The following is an 18,244-nucleotide window of genomic DNA, read 5'->3' as shown; positions in this document are numbered from 1 at the left end:
GCTCCGAAAAACTCGCATCATTTTCATATAAACAGTGGAGAAATCTAGCAGTGCCATAGAATCTGCGTCTTGATACACTAACCGCACAACTGGCTTGCTCTCTCTTTCATGGAGGATTTGTACTCCCTGTGGACAATATTCCAAACCGCAAGCGTAGTTTGTCATTCATGGGTACAACTCGTGGAAATAGCTCGACTGGTGCTCCCGAGAATCTCCGCGATGACGGTATAGGCGTACAATGTCTCTTTCACGGATCCATGCCATAGCCAAGCTTGATAGCAGCTGTGAGGTTACATTCGACTGGACTTGAGGAGTGTCAATACTGAGTACACGCATTCATGTTCGAGACCCTGATCTGAGATGACTTGGCATGTGAGGGTTACGTTTGACTGCGAATATATATCCCTGTCCTTTCGAATGTCACGAGCATGAATCCAGTTTGCTAGGGACTGACAGGATGAGATCGAGAGCGTACGTACTCTGAAGCGTTATTCGATTCGGCCGGGAAAACGGAGAAAATTCGAGTTTCTTGTCCTGGTCGCACAGTTGTTAGTCAATGATGTCTTTCCCATGTCGAGGTGCTGAGACCGATTTTGGTTCTATTCGCTTAGATTCAATCAATCCGGATTGTTAGACTAGGGGATAACAAACGGAATGACTGTGATTAGACTAAGCAGGCATGAGCTAATGCTCCATCACGGCGCGTAGTTAAGCTCGATGGATGGTTCGGTTTACTTGGCCCCCCTCTCGACGGATTGACGGACTGCGGGACGATCAACCTTGTGCTTGTTCGCTTCTCGACCAACAACAATACGATAAACAATCGCCATGTTGGTTCCAGGGTTCAGCACTGACGATGTCCAACCCATTTAACGATTTCATTATGATGACTTGTCGGTTCTGATTTCGAATAAAAAAAAAAAAAAAAATTAAGGAACAATATGGTGGATGCAGTACTTCGCTTGGGGCAATGGGAGGACGACTGGACGAGGCCAAGGGCCTTCCTGTTTGAGGTTCGAGCCTCAGCTCGTTGTCTTTCCCCTCCTTTTGCTCATGATCCCTGTCTGCCTCAAGTATCCATCCCCTTTCAGCTACCCACACGATATAGCGATGAACATCGTGGGGCGTGCGGAAAGTAGATCCCAGTAAGTGAGACATGGCATCCACACAGATATTTCGCCCCCAGTATTGGTTGAACCTTTTCCTCGGCCGCATCCTTGCCTTGAAACATACGTTGACGACTTACTTGTCCTTAGATTACGTAGTCTGACCATCTAGACTACTGCTTGGCAATAGGGGCACGTTGCAGAGGAATGGAGGTTTTCATCGTGGATGCGATTATCGATGAGGGCCAACCGCGGTGTTGGAAGATGCTATCTGCTTAGTCTCCACATAGTTGGTCTTGCGAAAGTCCCACGTCTTCTCGAGGCTTAATCGATTGTACGGCTGCCAGCTGATGAGCAAGCGCCACGCCAAGAAGGCGGACAGCTGCGGGCGTCGTTGTGTGCAACGTAGTTGACCAACATCCCAAGATCTCTTGGCTGCGTCGACAAGAGCTGTAAGGTGACTACGCCGCAATTTCTTTTTCCTTGTAATGTTTCTTACTCCTCCCGCAACGTACCCCTCTCGTTTAATATTATGGCTTGCAGGCCAGAGACTGTAGACTGCTCTCTACCCTGTCTAGAAAGGTGCTCTGCCTGGGTCTTCAGGACCAGTCACTGTCGGCCATTCTGCGTGCCGTTCCAAAACCGCCGCGATGCCCAAAGACGATCTTCTTTGGGAAGTTTCCAGGTGGCGGTCCGTTGACTTACACCTGAAGGGGGGGGGTGAACCAAACTGTCGGGTCTGTAACGCGTCTTTGTCTCGCATGACTTCCGTCCTACAGTGCCGTCAATTCGAGCGGACTTCTTCAGGAATCTTTCCTTTCGGATCATGTCACAGAGCTATGTGGCTGTCATTTGATTGTGCCTGATGGACGTGTTATGATTTCTCGTCATCCCATGCAGGCCGTCGGCTGTCAAGTGTCCCTCCTGTTTCCTCTCCCTACAAAGCCTGACTCCCGTTTGACTCACTCGGGGGAGTCTCAGTAGGAGAGGAATACAAAATTTCACCGTCAGTCGCTACAAAATTTGCCTTCCCGACGGTGTGGCATTATCGCCCGCCCAAGTCCTTCTCAAGAAGTGAACCTCTCTTCTGGGGTACGTTCTATGAAAAACCCTCTCGCCATCATGACGGCCATTATTCGCAAGTTGAGGAGGAAGCGCAAGCTTTCTTCCGAACTGCATTCTCGATGGGGCGATGTATCAATCACTTATCCCACCGAAGGCTCCTGGAGTCAGTGGGACCAGCCTTCCAGCATCAACATGAATGTTGCCGCTGAGCTGCCTTCGGAACAACGTCGAAGGCATAGTTCACCAGAGGCTCGACATCGAGAAAGTAATTCTTCTCGCCCCGAACCGACCTTGCATTCTGGGGACTCGGAAGGACGAAAATCGTCAGTCGATTCTGCCATGACAATACCCACCGGACACTACAATGCGAGATTACGAAGCCGATCGACAAAAGAACTACCCACGCAGAAAATGTCCGAGCACCGCGGAATGGTAAGTGAACAGAAGGGGCTTGTCAGTCCTTGGGATGAGATATGCTCCAGCGATGAAGCCGATGAAGACGCTATTCCACCGCCAAAGGGGCCCAAACGGCTTCCGCGAGAATTCAATCGTCTCAAACTTGGTGCACATATGGATGACTATAGTCGAGCGTCCAAGTCGCCACCGCTCTCTGTCACCTCGCGAATGCGCCGACGCAGTCAGCAAAGTAACGTCACCGAGCCGACGGCATCGGGTTCGGGGACCACGAGTTCCAAGCATACGAGCTTTACGTCCTCGGTACCGTCAGTTCCACCGGAGGAATCTCGACATAAGTCGCATTCCCCATTTCAGGAACAAAAACTCGCTCGTCGGTCAAAGCATCGAGAGACTGAGCCCGTCCGCGAGCCCGAGTTGGTACCCTCCTACGATGAACTGTTCGGGTAGCGCTTGTGTTCGATCTTCATACCCTCCCTACTACAATCAATCACCATTTTCGTTATAACCGGCCTTCATTGGAGGTCTGGCTGGAAGATGGCTTTCTGCTCGAGGTTTTTTTTTAAATGATTTTTATGGATTCGTTACCTTGTGTGCCACCAGCGAGAGCGCATTGGGTCATACAATTTGCATTTTGGAGTCTTATCTTTTCCATATGGGCGGCCCCTTTCATTTTTCGTCTAGGTGCCTGTCAAGCTTTCTCTTCTTAGCACAGCCCGGGCAGGCCTGGAGACTGATGAGACAATATCTACCATGTATGAAATTGTTAGGAACAGGAGGTTTTCTGATCATTCCGTATCATAATCATGCCATTATCATGGAAACTATATGGAGCATAATTTTATCTGTTGGGGCCGGATAACTGTTGACTCAGCCTAGTGAAGTCGTGATGCAGGGATGAGTCGAGGTAGCTGCTTTGTATCCAGTACAAGCGGCTATTATCACTGAGCTACTTGACCATCACCTTTGCTAGACTGCAGTAGGGACCTGCACAGGATGTCTAGGTGATCTAGACTCTGATAATATCGGCACTGTACTTCCGAGCACAAACAGAGGGAACCCAGCAACCCGCGATCTACAGACGAACATCATTCGTCCAATCAAGGATGCAAACAATGACGAGCGAGTGCGAGTACTGTCTACCTGTAAAGTACTTTGTGCGTGCCTAGTGCCTACTGTGGAAGTAGATTGATGTTTCTGGCTTACTTGAATGAGGGGTTTGCTAGTGATCGACGAATCATAGCCTCCTGCCAGGACGAACGTGAGCCGATGCGACAAGCTGCAGGCCGAGTCACAATCACATCTCCAGTCTTTTGTCGACTCTCGTCACGCTCCGAATCCTGCTCCCAGAACAATTTCAAATGGCCATGGAGAGTTACTACTGGACGGTGACTGGCTTCAGCACCAGCCCCGGTCCCGCTTCTCTTCCAACCAGTCGTGGGGGATGATGGTAGACTAAGAACTAGCCAATGTTCGCTGCCACTGCGAGTGTGTGTCTTAGCGCCCAGACAAGCACCATTTGATGGTGCATGCTTAATCGTCCTCGAGCAGCTTGCACCCTACGACCGATGTCCCGACAGATCCTGGAAGGAGGAAGTCGACCTGGCCATGCTGCAGCGTGTTGCCTCCGGTCGGGTTCTTTATCAATCCACGAGGAGTACCAAGATGTCAATCTGGCGATGGTGGTAACTGACTCAAGGACGTGACTTGCTTCCATTTTCTGCTCTCTTGGCCGGCTACCTTCTCTCTTTTTGTACGTCCTTGGGCTATCATTTTCGATCACTGCGCTGCCATTTCGATGCCCGGCTATCGAACCTCCGGCGTGTCGCCTATTTTCCCCTCGAACTTACAGTAATAGATTGACTGACATCAGCCTGGATCGATCGGTCCGGCCCATCCTTCAAGATGATCGGCTTCTTGAGCCAAAAGCCGAAATCTATGTCGCTTTTGGTGGCGGCTTTCCTGCTCGGTCACCTTACACCTGCGGTGGTCGGGTTAAGGACAACACCCGGCTCGCCGTGCGCTAATGTCTGCAATCAAGTGTCCGCGAACACTACAGGTTCTGAGATCGTTTGTTTGGACGAGCAGTTCAGCCAGACCACGAAGGGGTCCGACTTTCAAAACTGCGTGGAGTGCCAACTGGAGAGCACTTACAGCGATTCGTCGTCCGGCCAGGCGGATGTCGATTGGGGCCTCTGTACGTATACTCGACCTTTGGGTGATAATGGGACATGTCGTCGCTAATGCGAAGCCTTAGACAATCTCCGGTATGCCTTCAGCAGCTGCGTGTACGGCTTCCCTGAACAGGTTGCCAATATCTCTTCTCCCTGCGTGGTGTCTTGCCAATCATTATCATCGGCGTTAGAGTATGACTTGGATGATCCGAGTGGAGTCAACTTCGATACCTGGTGTGGTACTTCGTCTTTCGCGGACAATGTCATCAGCCAGTGCGAGTTTTGTTACAACTTGACCAGCAATATGACCGATTCCCAGGTCTACCTTGCAAATTGTGTGTTGCCTTCCCTTTCTTTGCCGTATTGCGGTCTGAATTCTCCAGTTACTGACAGCTTTGCGAACGACGCAGTCCTTGAAGCTCTTCGCTACAACTGTCACTTCCGAACTCCTACCGGCAAAGCTTTTCCTATTAGCCCGAGTAGAGTCTTCAGCGAGTCATTGCTGCCGCAGTCCACGGTGGACCTGTTTTCTCCTTCCGCGAAGCCCAACTCAGGCTCCAGCCGCTTGGCTCTGATCATTGCGCTCCCGATTCTGGGATTTGTGATCCTGATCTGTATCCTGGCAGTGGGATGCTTCTTCTTTATCCGCTGGCGCCGCAAGCAGGCTCGCAAGAACCGTCGTTCGGGCCATCTCCATGCGCGGTGGAACGATACCACCATCAGTACACCAGCTCCTGGGGCGTGGGCCGATCCTGCCAACGGTGGGATGTATAGCCAATCGGTGCACCATCCAGGGTCTGGACATGGCTTCAATTTTGTCGACACAGACGGCCGTACGCAGGAGGTGGGATTCACCAAATCCAATCATGTCGAAATCAGTGAATCTCCTGTCACAGCCCCATCTACCAGACATTCCCCAGAGCAGGAGAAGGGTTATTGCGCTCAGACATACTTACCTGAGCGCAGTATCTCACCTCCGCAGAAACAGTAAGCTAAGTGGCAGTGAGTAAAGGTCGACATTGCTCCCTTGACGAACTGCTGGTGTACGGCAATCCATGGGCTTTGCTGAGAAGAAAAAAAAAATGTACTGATCGAGTAATGTGGATGATCTTCATACTTCTCCAGTGCAGGCCACTGCCAGGTGCCAGAAACTCTTTCGTTCCCCCGTTCTTCCCTTGTGCATGATGCGCCTCATGTTATTGAACTCATCAAATGATGTTTATATACCCTCCTTGAACAGTTGATTTCAATCATCATATCACATTCCCTCCGGCGTTTGAGCGAACCATGTTGTATCGCGTGGAGTATGGTGATTTTGCTGGCGTTGACTAGTTGGTGGGTAATCCGTAGCCATGATTGACCATAGCTCAGTAAGATAATCAACAAGTATCAAAGCTGCCACTCAGTAACTCTTCAAAATTTCAAGACTACTGTCCTTGTCCCACAGACCGTATCGTCTTTTTATACCCATTTCCGGTGAGAGCCAAGGGAGCGCTTCTTGACCTGCCCCTCTTCACAGGACAGGCATCTAGCTAAAAATAAACACGGGTGATGGCGCTAACGAGTCAACAACAGCATAGGCTATCTTCAGGCTCCAGCATAATAGCACTGTCAGCTTGGACTGATTGCATTCCACGCGTTTCAGTCAAGTTGCCAAGGTACCAATGGTGAAGGGTGGTTGTGCTGAAGGATTCACCTGCTTGGACTCTTGTGGTGGAGAGGACGCTATTTATAGCATTCCGAGTGATTCTTGTGCAGCTGAGAGAACGCAATCAATCTGCGTAGGACTGTTAGGCAGACCTTAGTAATTGGACCTACAGATAACTACGTAGTGATGCCCTTGACTTTGAGATAGTTTTCGCAGACCGTGTTGTAGATACTAGACTTGTAGATGGAGATGCAGATGTACGGAGTAGATGTAGCCCTATGCGACGGTAGCTGTGGGGGTGCCGAATCGCCAACCTTCCAGCTATTCGGCCTACTTATTCGCTGTCTGCTGGCACCTCTCCGTCACCGTCCCAGCCGCTTTACCTCAACAGCATCGCGGCTCAGTCCGAACTTCTAATTCAAAGCAAGATGGCATCCCTAAACCAAGACCAAATCAAAATCCTCGAACAATCCCGCCAACGGCTCGTCCAGCTCACCCGCTCCCTAGCCTCTCTAATCGGCAGCTTAAACCAAAGCGACCCGCTTCCATCATGGTTACACCCACCCCAGCTCAAACAACCGCATCCAAGGGCAAAATTTGCTAATTGAAGCAGGTCCTCGCTCCAATCCCAAGCAGGCATCATCTCAAATAACCTCGTCAGCATCTCCGAGCATCTCGCCGATAACAAAGACCTCCTCTCCGCGCTCGTCGCCTACCCGGGCCCCTCGTACCCCGGCCGCACGCAGGCCCCGACACTGGAGCAACTCCTGCGCACGAAACTTGATCCAAGGGTTGAGGACTGGGTATCGCGCGGTCGGCGGGCGGGGGCGTCCGCGCTTGAGGACCGGGGTGCGTTGAGTGAGAGTGCGCTGGCGGAGCTGTGGGATTGGGCGCCTGTCGAGGCGAACCAGGAGGCGAGGAGGAGGAACTGGGGTGGGAACTTTACGTTGGAAGAGAGGGAGATGGGGATTCAGAATGTCGTTACTGGGTTGAGGAGGCAGTTGGAGGATGAGGATGAGGAGGCGAGTGAAAGTGAGGAGGAGGTGGAGGAGGAGGAGATGGAGGTTGTTGGGGTACGACGTAGGTCTGGTGCGGGCGCTGGATTGGAATTTGATATTGCGGCGCCTGCGCCGGGGTCACGGCAGCAGCAGCAGCAGCAGAAAGCAGCTGGGCCTGCGGTTCCTTTGGAGGATATTCTACGGTATATGACTACGGGAATACCGCCGACGCAGCGCTGATGGCTGCGAGCACTTGACCATCAATTAGAGTGCGCAGGAACGGGTTCAACGACATTAAAAAAATGTATTCAGGCATTCTGATGAGAATTGTCAAAGCGACTAATCTAACCCCGTCTGCGTGTGGTGGGCGACTTGGCCGAGGGCTTGGTCGATACTCCTGTGCTTTCAGCAGCAGGAATCTTTTCCAGTGGCCTAGAGGCTCGAGCAGGTCGCTTTTTGGGCTGCGCGGGGCTCTTCCAGTAGTAGACCATCTGTGCCGCCAGGATAACGTTCAGGACAAACCCAGCAATGAACCCATAAAGAATGAGCTTGTCGTCGACTTCTTGCAACGTGGTAAAGATTCGAGAAAGGGAACCGACGAGGTAGTTGAACACCTGTTACAAGTCAATCGCGTATCCCCAGGTATCACTAGACGGAAAATCTTACCGCAAAGGCACTCAGCTGTCCGGTTCCTCCCTCACTCCAGATCGTGTAGATTTGAGGAGCCTTGCTGGCCACACCAAGCGCACCAGCACCAGCCTGTAGATACGACATGGTCTGCGCATCCACCAAGGTCTGATCAAAGAGCAGCGCATACACACTGGCGGCAACCACTGCAATGAAGGCCGCAGCAGCTGTAGGGCGATCCGCAAAGGTCAACACCAGAACCCCAACGATCACATCCTGCACAGCAATCAACGCAGACTCTCCGTATGTGCTGAACGGGAACTGGTTGCGCACACCGTAGGAAAGAGTGATCAACAGGCTAGCGGTTTCGAGGGCGTAGGAGACAAAAGATACGCCAGCGGAGGATCGCGAGCGGATAAGCTTGAGGATTTGCGGAACCTTCACGATGGCACTTGCACCCACAATAGCAATACCCAGAGCCTTGGAGATAGCAAGAGACGTGCAGGCAGCATCCTTGGTGACATCCAGATCGAGGAGGAGGGCGCTGTGGCATGGCGATCCGATCAGGGAGATGATGACATCGTGGACAGGTTGTGGGAGAGCGGACGAGATAGGACGGAGAACGGGTTGAAGAGGGTCAATAACGACCCTTTGAAGCGTATCCATGGCGAGAGTCTACAGGGCAAAAGACGGCTCAGGGCCTTGGTTGAAGAGGAGTTTGCCAACGGAGCACGGTGGTTCCAAAAGATCAGCAACAACCATCGGGACGGAATGGTGCATTCATTCCTGCGGTTGTGGTCTCTGTGCCTCGCCGGGGAATTTCTGCCCTGTCAATCGCGACTCTTCCGAGACTCACTATCTCATGATCTAGATATCGTCCTATCGTGATTTCAATATCCCTCCGTCCATGTTCCTTCCGCCATGATTTATCTCCGGTCCTCGTTGCTGAGGTCTGGATTGGCTCGAGATCCTGCTCGCCTGTGTTCACAATGCTTCTCACGACTCTCACCATCACGACGACCTGTCGCAGTTCGCAGCTTCTTCTCCTCATCTCGGCTGCGGGCTGGCATTGCCGATCATGAATCAACTCCCTCGACTGTCCAAAAGACCTATTTTTCTGCCAATCGGACCGCAGATGGCTTACTTGCATCCTTATCCGCCGTCAATAGCTCCCCTCGAAGTATTGCCGACAATGCGTTATCACAGGGTGCAGCCAGTTCGGAGTCGATTACTTCACAGTCTACTTCACAAGAGTTACCTCATCGCCGGAGGAAGCGGTTAAAGGAAGAGGCGGCCAAGAATAATGCTGCAGAAACCGAACTCCCTCCTGATGCCTCGTCTCAATTGTCCACCCTCTCATCAGCCCTCCCTGCGACTTCCCTGCGCCGCAAGCTGGCTGCGTTTCTCGCCCTCACAAAGCCTCGTCTCTCGTTCCTGATCGTGTTGACGACTACCTCCGCTTATGGGATGTACCCGATCTCCTCTCTTCTCACACTTGACCCTTCAATGACTCCCCTACCGACCCTCTCGACCTCAACCTTGACCTTTCTCTACCTGACCACAGGAACCTTCTTGTCTTCATGCAGCGCCAATACCTTGAATATGCTCCTTGAACCTAAATACGATGCCCTCATGTCACGGACACGGAACCGGCCGTTAGTGCGGGGGCTACTCTCACGCCGTGCTGCGGTATTGTTTGCGATTGCGACTGCTGCTGCAGGTCTCGGTTTGTTATACATTGGAACGAACCCTACGACTACTGCGCTCTCCGCCAGTAATATCTGTCTCTATGCCTTTGTGTATACGCCGCTGAAGCGTATATCAGTGATCAACACCTGGGTAGGCGCCGTGGTAGGAGGCATTCCTCCGTTGATGGGTTGGACCGCTGCAGCAGGCCAGACAGCGACCACTGGCCACGACAGCTGGCGGGACATGTTGTTCAGCAAGGATAGCATCGGTGGTTGGCTCCTGGGTGGCATTCTCTTTGCATGGCAGTTTCCTCATTTCAATGCTTTGTCCTACATGATCCGTGAAGAGTACAAGGCAGCCGGGTACAGGATGCTCGCATGGACTAATCCCGCCGCAAATGCCCGTGTCGCACTACGATATTCTCTTCTCATGTTTCCTTTCTCCGTCGGTCTCTGGTGGGTAGGAGTTGTCGGTAATGGTTTCCTGGTTGGAAGCACGGCGGCCAATGGCTGGCTAGTCAAAGAGGCCTACAAATTCTGGCGGCACCAAGGCGCCAACGGCAGTGCTCGACGCCTCTTCTGGGCCAGTATTTGGCAGCTGCCAATCCTCCTTGTCGGTGGTCTGGTCACGAAGAAAGGTCTCTGGGATGGTGTCTGGAACAATGTTTTCGGTCAGCCTGTGGAAGACGAGGATGACTATCTCTGGGAGGATGAGGATGAAGTGGCAGAGGCGGAGCGCAAGATGATACCTGCGAAGACGAGTAGCTCGTGATTCTTACTTTTGTTTATCAGCGCAATTCGACACTGATATTGTTTTGTTTACAGCACTTTATCATACTAGACTGCCTTTTTGGCATGGGAGGCTGGCGTCGTTGTATAACAAATTCTTTTTAAACTTCACTCATGATGATCCGCAACACGTAGATATAGCTTCAACATGAATTGATTCAGGTAGTTTTCTGTATAGCACCTTAAACGGGGGGTTCTTGCTATATCGAACCTCTACCCCAACTTATAAGATTGAGTTCTGTATCACAATCTACTTGCACTTAAACCAAGACTATATCGGTGTTTCTATGAGACAACTATTTACAGATCGCCCCCGTGAGAAGAGATTGGGTATCATGTCTATCCTAATGTACAATTCAGCTGAGCGGCTTGCGGCAACTGCATCTTCATACACTCATTCATCCTTTAAACGAAGATGGTAGGTTTCTAATGCTTCTTTCGTCATCATGCTAGGAGCCTTGACCATGGCATCATCGCCACCCTTACCCGTCTTGGGGAATGCAATGACGTCCCGCACCGACTCCTTGCCCAGCATGACAGCGACGAGCCGGTCGAAGCCGAGCGCCAGTCCAGCATGCGGCGGACATCCCGCCCGCAAGGCATCCAGCAGATGGGAAAAGTCGGCCAGCCTTTCGGGCTTCATTTGGAGGATATCTCGGAGGATGAATTCCTGCACGGCTGCGTCGTGGATACGGCGACTGCCACCGCCCAATTCGACTCCGTTCACGACGAGGTCGTAGTGGTCGGCCACCGCCTTTGTGGGATCTGTCAGGAGCTGGTCGACGTCTGCGGCGGTCTTAGGGGCCGTAAAGGGGTGGTGTGTGGATGAAATGCCAGCTGCACCGCCTTGGCCTGGTTCCGAATCACTAGAGGGCGAGAATAGGGGGAAGTCCACCACCCAGAGGAAGTCGAACCCCGTGGGAGCGGGCTTGAATCCGGACGAGACTGCAGCGGTGTGGAGTGCACGGCGAAGGTCGCCGATTGGAGTGGAGCCACCGGTGAAGGGGGCTCTTTCACGGGCTTGGATGACGATCAGATCGCCGTGATCGGGATCCAGGAGTTCCTCAATGCGTTCAGCAGCTTCAAAACCGAATGGCTGGAGGCCACACAAAGGTTTCTTGGCGTCGTACACGAAGACGCCCGGGCCACCCTCAGGATTGTTGTTAAATGGAGCACCAGCTGGGGAGTCGAGGAATTGCTTGATGAACTCGTAGGTGGCAACGGGGTCATTGTCGTTGCCTTCAAATTTGAAGGCCTCGATGATGGGGTCGGTCAACGGAGTGATCTTGTTGACCAGGTCGACAGGTAGAAGATAGTCGATCTTGAAAATCTCCATTCCATATCTTGTATCGGGTTTGTCTGACCCATAGCGGCTCATTGCGTCCTGGTATGGCATTCTCCGGAACGGTCCAGAGGGGGCCTCGTCTTTCATCAAAGAGGACCAAAGCCTCCGGATTATCCCTTCAACTGTCCGCATGACATCCTCTCCTGTAGCAAAAGACATCTCCAGATCGAGCTGAGCGAAGAGCTTATGTTAGATCACAGTTTAGAAGTGGACAACGAGTTTCAATGCTCACCTGAGTGAATTCTGGTTGTCTATCCGCTCGGAGATCTTCGTCGCGGAAACAGCGCGCAAACTGATAGTACCTTGGTATCCCACTTGCCATGAGGATCTGCTTATATTGCTGAGGGCTCTGAGGCAAAGCGTAAGCCAGACCACGCCTCCTAGTCGGCACTAGAAACTCGCGAGCACCCTCTGGTGTTGACTTGAAAAGAAGAGGGGTTTCGATCTCCACAAAAGGAGGCCGACATTGTTCCAGCTCTTCCCTGCATATATTGCGGACTTGAGCGCGGAATCGCAGGGCATCGCGGAGTTCACTGTCGGAGCGCAGTTGAAGATATCTGTGTTCTGGAGCAAATGCAGTCCCTGGAGTCATGATAATGTCTTTAGGAAATTCATTCAGAGGATCAATGTCCGCAATGTGCACCTCCCAGCAGTCGCTTTGCTCGGTATCCGATCCCTTTGTCTTCTTCGGCTGTACAATGCCCCGTACAACCACTGGACTATTCGCATTGATTGACCTTAGCTTCTCAAGAGGGCTATTCTTAATAAATGAGACAAGCTGAATGCTATGTTTCATGGTAGGATCTGTCAGGCGAGCAAAAGATAGCTTTTTGGAAAGGTCGGAGCGGGGTCCGAGGTATCCATGAAGCTGGACCTCCTGCCCTGCAGATGCATTTGCGAGGAAAGTCTCAAAATCACTCGTGGCCGGTGGGAACTCAACTATACCAGACAACCTTAGCATTTAGCTCTGGGCGGAACGAGAAACTGGTAAAATGCGGCAGGACGGGTTGTTCATACCGCCCTTCTTATACTGTTCCAAAAAGTGTTGTCGAGGTGGAGTAGCATGGTCCTGCTGTTCGAACAGGCAATGTTTTCTGTGAAATGTCCTCGCAGAAGAGGGAGCGTTCAGCCCATTGCGCAGTCCTGATGGCCGACTGCGGAGGAAATTGGAGATTTCAACATAGCTCGTGCGGAGACGAGGTGAATAACGTCCCACATTGCTCAAAGGCATACCGAGCTGGGCTTGGTGGGAGAGTTTATAAGATGCTGTAGTTATAATAGGCTCTCCAATAGGCAACGGAGCTGGTATCAATGCTTTCCAAATCGAGTTCAAATTCAACCATGATCCAAAGACATCCAGTCGGATCTCCCCATTGTTGAAGGTATCGCAAGTTTATCCGGCAGAAATGTACCGCTCATTCGATTGGGAATAGCGTCTCCTAGCCCACTACAAATAAAACCTCCAGGATGCACACTAGTTATTTTCCTTTTTTCTTCATCCTTCCAAGTTTTGTACAGGTGAGTTATAGCTCTCAATGTCGGCTACGAGGATCGCACAGGATGATTTTCTAACATATCCTCTCAGATGATGAAAGCCTAGTGTGTTATATTTGATCTATCGCTCCTCTCTGAGCCTTGTGGCTCTCCCTTCGGGGTTCAAGGGCTGCTTGACTCGGGATGGAGGGAGGATGATAAAGGCGTTCGGCACATCTCCTTGTTACTTCGACGGACGCGATGAAGGCATCTCTGATACCAAATACATTACTTGGTGGTGTTTGCTCCTCCATGGACTTTCCATATGACCTAGGATCCTAGAAATGTGATATGGCTCCTTTGTGGTGCTGTAATACATTCATGATAGGAATCTTTGGCCATGAGAGTGGACTCGCAATGCTAGACTTGCTGAAATGATTGAATCCTGAAAATTGATTACCTAGTTTGACCATTCCTATGCGCTACCGACTCTTAAGACATTTCCAGCCGTACTCTTAATTCAACACACCTTCCCTCCAGCGACTTTTCCCCCTAACCGTAGAATAGTAGTTTTTTTTGATCTTCTTACTCGGCCTCCTTGCGTAAGACAATCCATATTTGCATTTTATCCTAAGCTCAGTGTAGTTATTTACGACAATTGGAACTTTTTGTGCCAGAGCAGATCCGCATTAATATTTATCCGTTGGAGAGAGCAGTTATGGGCTGCTTATCATCGCCGATAGTGATAAATTCGTACTTTGTGAGGCCGTGACTCGCATTAAAGCCAATTAACCGCATTCTCCTTGCGGTTAATTGAAATGCCAGTTGTAGTTGGTCCAATGAAACCACAATTGTTGTCTCTGCCTCGTGCAGGACGCTTGCGCATTCCACTTACTCTAAAGACAACAATGCAGACGGCCTACGGTGCACGCAGCTACATGCGAACTGCGCAGATTGCGCGAAAAGGCTCCTTAACTGCTCAAGAAACCCGCTTTTTTGTCAATTCATCGATACGATCGTCGGTGAGGGAGTCAAGAAGGTGGATCACCCAGAAACATATACAAAAGGTGAAAGCTGGAGAGGAGCAGTGGGCTCAGTTCGCTGCGGAGATTAAGGCTGGCAAGCGGAAAAGCTTCGTTGAACATCTAGAAGAGAGAGGGCTGATCCATGATGTTGTTGGGTGAGTTGTACCTGAATGCATCCAAGTTGTCCATGTAGTAGCTGATGGAAACTCGACTCAAAACTACAGAGAGCGCGACTTACTACACCGGGTTTTTACGGAGAAGAGAGTCGGGATCTATGTCGGAGTAGACCCAACAGCTCCATCCCTACATGTTGGCCATATGCTTCCGTTCATGGTGCTGGCCTGGGGTTATGTCTGGGGTCTACCTGTCACCTATCTGGTCGGTCCTGCCTCGCCCTAACGTCTGAATCGCGTGGACATCATTGCTGATAAACAACAGCTTGGCGGGGCTACTTCTCGAATCGGTGATCCCACTGGGAGGTTGAAAGGACGAGAGGCGATGGATTCTTCGGTCCGGAAAGCAAATATGGCGAGTATGCACATGCAGTTGAAAAAGTTGGGCGCCTCTGTGGAGCAATACGGCAGGAAACACGGATATCACAAAGAGAAGATCTGGCGGCGAGCCTTGGTGAACAACAACACATGGTGGAATTCGACATCGTTACTGGAAGTGCTACGGGACCTCGGCGCCCATACGCGGCTTGGTCCCATGCTTGGTAGAGAGACGTGAGTCTATTACTCTCTTTCATTCAGTCGGCCATACGATTACTGACCTCGATGATTATAGTGTGAAAAACAGGATGACCAAAGGAGACGGAATGTCTTTTGCGGAGTTTACTTATCCACTACTGCAGGCATGGGACTGGTGGGTGCTGTTCCGAAAAGGTGTTCAGGTGCAGGTGGGGGGTTCCGATCAATATGGGAATATCCTCTTCGGCATGGACGCCGTGAAGTCTATCAGCAAGAATACTGCGATAGAACAGGACCGAAATCCCCTGGAAGATGATTTAGATAAACCCATTGGGTTCACTACGCCACTATTGACAGCCGCGAATGGCGAAAAGTTCGGAAAGTCCGCTGGTAATGCCGTCTGGTTGGACAAGGACATGACATCTACGTTCGAACTTTACCAGGTGAGCCAATCTAGCTTCTAGACGGCAACAGGCAGGAACCATTAACTTTGCGTAGTTCTTCGTCCGAACACCAGACGACGTTGTTGAGCGCTATTTGAAGCTGTTCACGTTCCTGCCGTTGCCTAAGATTGCCGAAATTATGGAAGAACAAAATAAAGATCCTTCGAAGCGAATTGCTCAGCATACACTGGCTGCTGAATTCTTGGAGCTGATTCACGGCAAAGAGGAGGCTGACGCAGTTGCTTTACAACATCGTCAACTTTTCCGGCCACGCTCCTCGACAGCTGAACCTAGTCCTATGCCCAAGGTGACTTCTCCGCCTAGGAGCCATGCTAACTCGCCCACTGCAAGCTATGCCAATCCTCAGTCTGGGAACAAATACGCTCCCCAGACCAATTTCGCCAACATGGGCGGCCCTCATGTCACGCTTCCCCACTCCCTGGTTTATAATCAGCCGTTCCACAAAATCCTGTGGCATGCAGGACTGGTCTCCTCCAAAAGTGAAGGCCATCGCATTGTCGCCAATAAGGGCGCCTATGTGGGAAGTCGCCCAGGCGACAGTGGGCCCATGTCTGATGATCTAGCGTTCACGCCCATTGAGACTTGGCTCCCAGAAAAGACGCAAGAGTTCATCATCAACGGGGACCTCTTGCTCCTGAAGCTCGGTAAATGGAAGTTCCGGATGGTAAGGATCGTCAGCGATGAAGAGTTCAAAGAGCGCGGACTTACTGCTCCTGGTTGGGAGCTGGAGAAGTCGGAATCAGAATCGGCTGCTGAAAAGGCAACGGAGACGAAGTCAGCATGAGCCAGTCTACTTCATACATGTATTTTTAGACAGCCTTGTAAATATACTAGCGTTATAGATTACATCTCAGGTTCTTCTCGGATATTGGACTTCGTTCCCACTAGTACTTTGTGCACACCACGTATTTAAGCTAAAGAGAGCTATTGAACTTGGCAGTTCGTTGAGACCCTATGCTTCTTCGAGACGGACCAATAGCATCCCAGCTGGGAATGATTTGACTATCTTAGGGTGACTCGGCAACGCCGTATGCATAGGTTGACATGCTGTCACACAGAAAGCCAAGACATGAGATTTCGGCTGTGTCTCATGCATAAAGAACCCTTGCACATCACTTACCATAAGATCTTCTTACATCCAGTGTGCTACAGCTTACCCAAGTAAGAGTCGAGCCTAGGGCTGCAGTTAGGGCAATGGGATTATTTCTTTAATATGACCCTGGCACCGATGCCTTTTGTGACTAATCATCGTGCTTATGATCATTAATCGCCAAGCAGCTGGAAATATGAGGGCATTTATACAACCTGCATGATTGCATGTTTGTCTGAGGCTGAGACGCGTCAGAAAATATCTGAGTCTAGGCGTTGCCAAAAGAGAGCTGAGGGAGGAACGCCTGCAGCTTCACCATACCTTGTCGACAATCGCCTTGGAGGAGCTCGACTTCGATACAGAAGCCTCCAATGCCACGCTGTATGTACATGCGGATTTGACTAATTGTAACATATTCGCTGACTGCGATACCCCACAATGGGGTGATTTTCGTCGAGGGAACTATTTACAGCCGTAGATCTCAGTCGATGCAGCAGCGTCAGTCCGTCTCGTAACCTCCTGCGATCGGGTGACCCCATGAAATTCAATGTCTGTCAGCATCCAGTAGACCAGTTTCCCTTTTTGGAAACTGGTCTTGATGCAGGGGGCGAAGGTGATGATAGTACGGAGTACACTCACTGCATGATTAGACTGGATGAAACATTTGGCCCGGTTCTCAGGAATGACAAAATGAGGATGAGTTATACCATCAATAGATCTTCATCGCCGACTGCAAAGGCATAAAAGCAGTCCATTATCCACAGCAAACTCGATCTCAACAGCATCATCAGACTCATATCAGTTCATACAACAAGACCAGATCATAATCAGCGTCTCGCTTCAAACATAATGCAGTTCTCCCTTCTCAGCTTCGTTGCCCTTCTGGCGGCCACCTCGGTAAACGCCACTGTGTACTTGGGATTGCGCACCAACTATGATGGACATAAATCCCAGGTGGCATGGTATGTTTGAAAGTATATGGTGTTCTAACATGATCACAAACGCTGACCAGGACTCCAAAATCAGGACAAACGGAACTCCAGAACCCTGCAGCGGTTTCAGCACCATTGTCGATAGTGACAGCAACCCCTGTGGACGAAACTTCTATGTTGACGGTAACAATGGGCCTTTCCGCTTCGAAGGCTGCGGTGGAAATGGGTTGACCCTTTTCCGTAACGGACAGTTTAACAGCAACTGCAAGTTCCAAAGCCGCACTATCAACTGCAATGGAGGAGCAAAAATTGCTCAAGCCTGGGTTTGCAACTAGGCATCAGCCAGCCGGGACCACCAGAGGTGGGAGTGCGCTCCTTAGGTCTGTCGGAGACATCCTGTCCTGGAATGGTGATGGATAGGAACAGTGGGAGATCCTGTGCTTGTGCGCATAACGCTGCTTTATTAAGCTTGACCCATCGCTATGACAATGTTGCCCGATTTGGCATTCATGGATCACGACCCATTGTGAGACAGTAGAGGATATTGTAGCTTCCTAATGAAGTATATGCTTTAGAACTGTTTTCTCTCCTCCAACGCATCATGTGCGAGATTCTCACTACAAAAAAAGCCCAGGCAGAATATTTTCTCAGTCAAGAACAGCGTAGTTGACATAAGTTGCTGGAGTGGTTTCCAGAGTGGATAGGCCTTTGGGGAGG

At 50.8% G+C, this 18,244-nt stretch overlaps 8 protein-coding genes across 8 annotated transcripts; 6 read left to right on the top strand and 2 right to left on the bottom strand.

Annotated features, from left to right (window-relative positions):
* Positions 1-2,228: 2,228 nt before the first annotated feature.
* Positions 2,229-3,035, top strand: AFUA_4G08380 (uncharacterized protein; the record flags this gene model as incomplete). The annotated part of the gene is made up of 1 exon (XM_746894.1): positions 2,229-3,035. The coding sequence occupies one exon, from the start codon at positions 2,229-2,231 to the stop codon at positions 3,033-3,035; it is 807 nt and encodes a 268-aa protein (XP_751987.1).
* Positions 3,036-4,490: 1,455 nt separating this feature from the next.
* On the top strand, positions 4,491-5,750 carry AFUA_4G08370 (uncharacterized protein; the record flags this gene model as incomplete). Its single annotated transcript, XM_746895.1, has 2 exons — positions 4,491-4,782; positions 4,843-5,750. The coding sequence occupies 2 exons, from the start codon at positions 4,491-4,493 to the stop codon at positions 5,748-5,750; spliced, it is 1,200 nt and encodes a 399-aa protein (XP_751988.1).
* Positions 5,751-6,835: 1,085 nt separating this feature from the next.
* On the top strand, positions 6,836-7,645 carry med8 (RNA polymerase II mediator complex subunit MED8; the record flags this gene model as incomplete). The annotated part of the gene is made up of 2 exons (XM_746896.1): positions 6,836-6,960; positions 7,021-7,645. The coding sequence occupies 2 exons, from the start codon at positions 6,836-6,838 to the stop codon at positions 7,643-7,645; spliced, it is 750 nt and encodes a 249-aa protein (XP_751989.1).
* Positions 7,646-7,749: 104 nt separating this feature from the next.
* On the bottom strand, positions 7,750-8,758 carry AFUA_4G08350 (putative monosaccharide-P-dolichol utilization protein; the record flags this gene model as incomplete). Its single annotated transcript, XM_746897.2, has 2 exons — positions 8,072-8,758; positions 7,750-8,019 (listed from the first exon to the last, which is right to left on the bottom strand). Exons 1-2 carry the CDS (start codon positions 8,696-8,698, stop codon positions 7,750-7,752), a joined length of 897 nt encoding a protein of 298 aa, XP_751990.1. The 5' UTR covers positions 8,699-8,758.
* Positions 8,759-8,841: 83 nt separating this feature from the next.
* On the top strand, positions 8,842-10,710 carry cox10 (protoheme IX farnesyltransferase). Its single transcript, XM_746898.2, has one exon. The coding sequence runs from the start codon at positions 8,954-8,956 to the stop codon at positions 10,490-10,492; it is 1,539 nt and encodes a 512-aa protein (XP_751991.1). The 5' UTR covers positions 8,842-8,953; the 3' UTR covers positions 10,493-10,710.
* A 54-nt stretch (positions 10,711-10,764) lies between these two features.
* AFUA_4G08330 (aspartate--tRNA ligase MSD1) lies at positions 10,765-13,206 on the bottom strand. The gene is made up of 3 exons (XM_746899.2): positions 12,872-13,206; positions 12,087-12,793; positions 10,765-12,025 (listed from the first exon to the last, which is right to left on the bottom strand). The coding sequence occupies exons 1-3, from the start codon at positions 13,083-13,085 to the stop codon at positions 10,904-10,906; spliced, it is 2,043 nt and encodes a 680-aa protein (XP_751992.1). The 5' UTR covers positions 13,086-13,206; the 3' UTR covers positions 10,765-10,903.
* Positions 13,207-14,083: 877 nt separating this feature from the next.
* On the top strand, positions 14,084-16,392 carry AFUA_4G08320 (tyrosine--tRNA ligase MSY1). Its single transcript, XM_746900.2, has 5 exons — positions 14,084-14,507; positions 14,577-14,730; positions 14,791-15,077; positions 15,139-15,484; positions 15,540-16,392. Exons 1-5 carry the CDS (start codon positions 14,146-14,148, stop codon positions 16,287-16,289), a joined length of 1,899 nt encoding a protein of 632 aa, XP_751993.1. The 5' UTR covers positions 14,084-14,145; the 3' UTR covers positions 16,290-16,392.
* A 506-nt stretch (positions 16,393-16,898) lies between these two features.
* On the top strand, positions 16,899-18,240 carry AFUA_4G08310 (uncharacterized protein). Its single transcript, XM_077804602.1, has 2 exons — positions 16,899-17,557; positions 17,622-18,240. Exons 1-2 carry the CDS (start codon positions 17,445-17,447, stop codon positions 17,860-17,862), a joined length of 354 nt encoding a protein of 117 aa, XP_077660748.1. The 5' UTR covers positions 16,899-17,444; the 3' UTR covers positions 17,863-18,240.
* The last annotated feature ends 4 nt before the right edge of the window (positions 18,241-18,244 follow it).

Source organism: Aspergillus fumigatus, chromosome 4 (genome assembly GCF_000002655.1).
Source record: "Aspergillus fumigatus Af293 chromosome 4, whole genome shotgun sequence".
NCBI lineage: Eukaryota > Fungi > Ascomycota > Eurotiomycetes > Eurotiales > Aspergillaceae > Aspergillus > Aspergillus fumigatus.
This window is presented reverse-complemented; position numbering and strand designations above follow the sequence as displayed.

Bases quoted from the DNA above. Each gene is read 5' to 3' on its own strand.
- AFUA_4G08310 (XM_077804602.1), top strand. From the start codon at position 17,445: ATGCAGTTCTCCCTTCTCAGCTTCGTTGCCCTTCTGGCGGCCACCTCG. The intron at 17,558-17,621 runs GTATGTTTGAAA...CTCCAAAATCAG, and splicing joins CATAAATCCCAGGTGGCATG to GACAAACGGAACTCCAGAAC.
- AFUA_4G08320 (XM_746900.2), top strand. From the start codon at position 14,146: ATGCCAGTTGTAGTTGGTCCAATGAAACCACAATTGTTGTCTCTGCCT. The intron at 15,078-15,138 runs GTGAGTCTATTA...CGATGATTATAG, and splicing joins CCCATGCTTGGTAGAGAGAC to TGTGAAAAACAGGATGACCA. The intron at 15,485-15,539 runs GTGAGCCAATCT...AACTTTGCGTAG, and splicing joins CTACGTTCGAACTTTACCAG to TTCTTCGTCCGAACACCAGA.
- AFUA_4G08330 (XM_746899.2), bottom strand. From the start codon at position 13,085: ATGCCTTTGAGCAATGTGGGACGTTATTCACCTCGTCTCCGCACGAGC. The intron at 12,794-12,871 runs GTATGAACAACC...TGTCTGGTATAG, and splicing joins GGAACAGTATAAGAAGGGCG to TTGAGTTCCCACCGGCCACG. The intron at 12,026-12,086 runs GTGAGCATTGAA...CTCTTCGCTCAG, and splicing joins GACAACCAGAATTCACTCAG to CTCGATCTGGAGATGTCTTT.
- cox10 (XM_746898.2), top strand. From the start codon at position 8,954: ATGATTTATCTCCGGTCCTCGTTGCTGAGGTCTGGATTGGCTCGAGAT.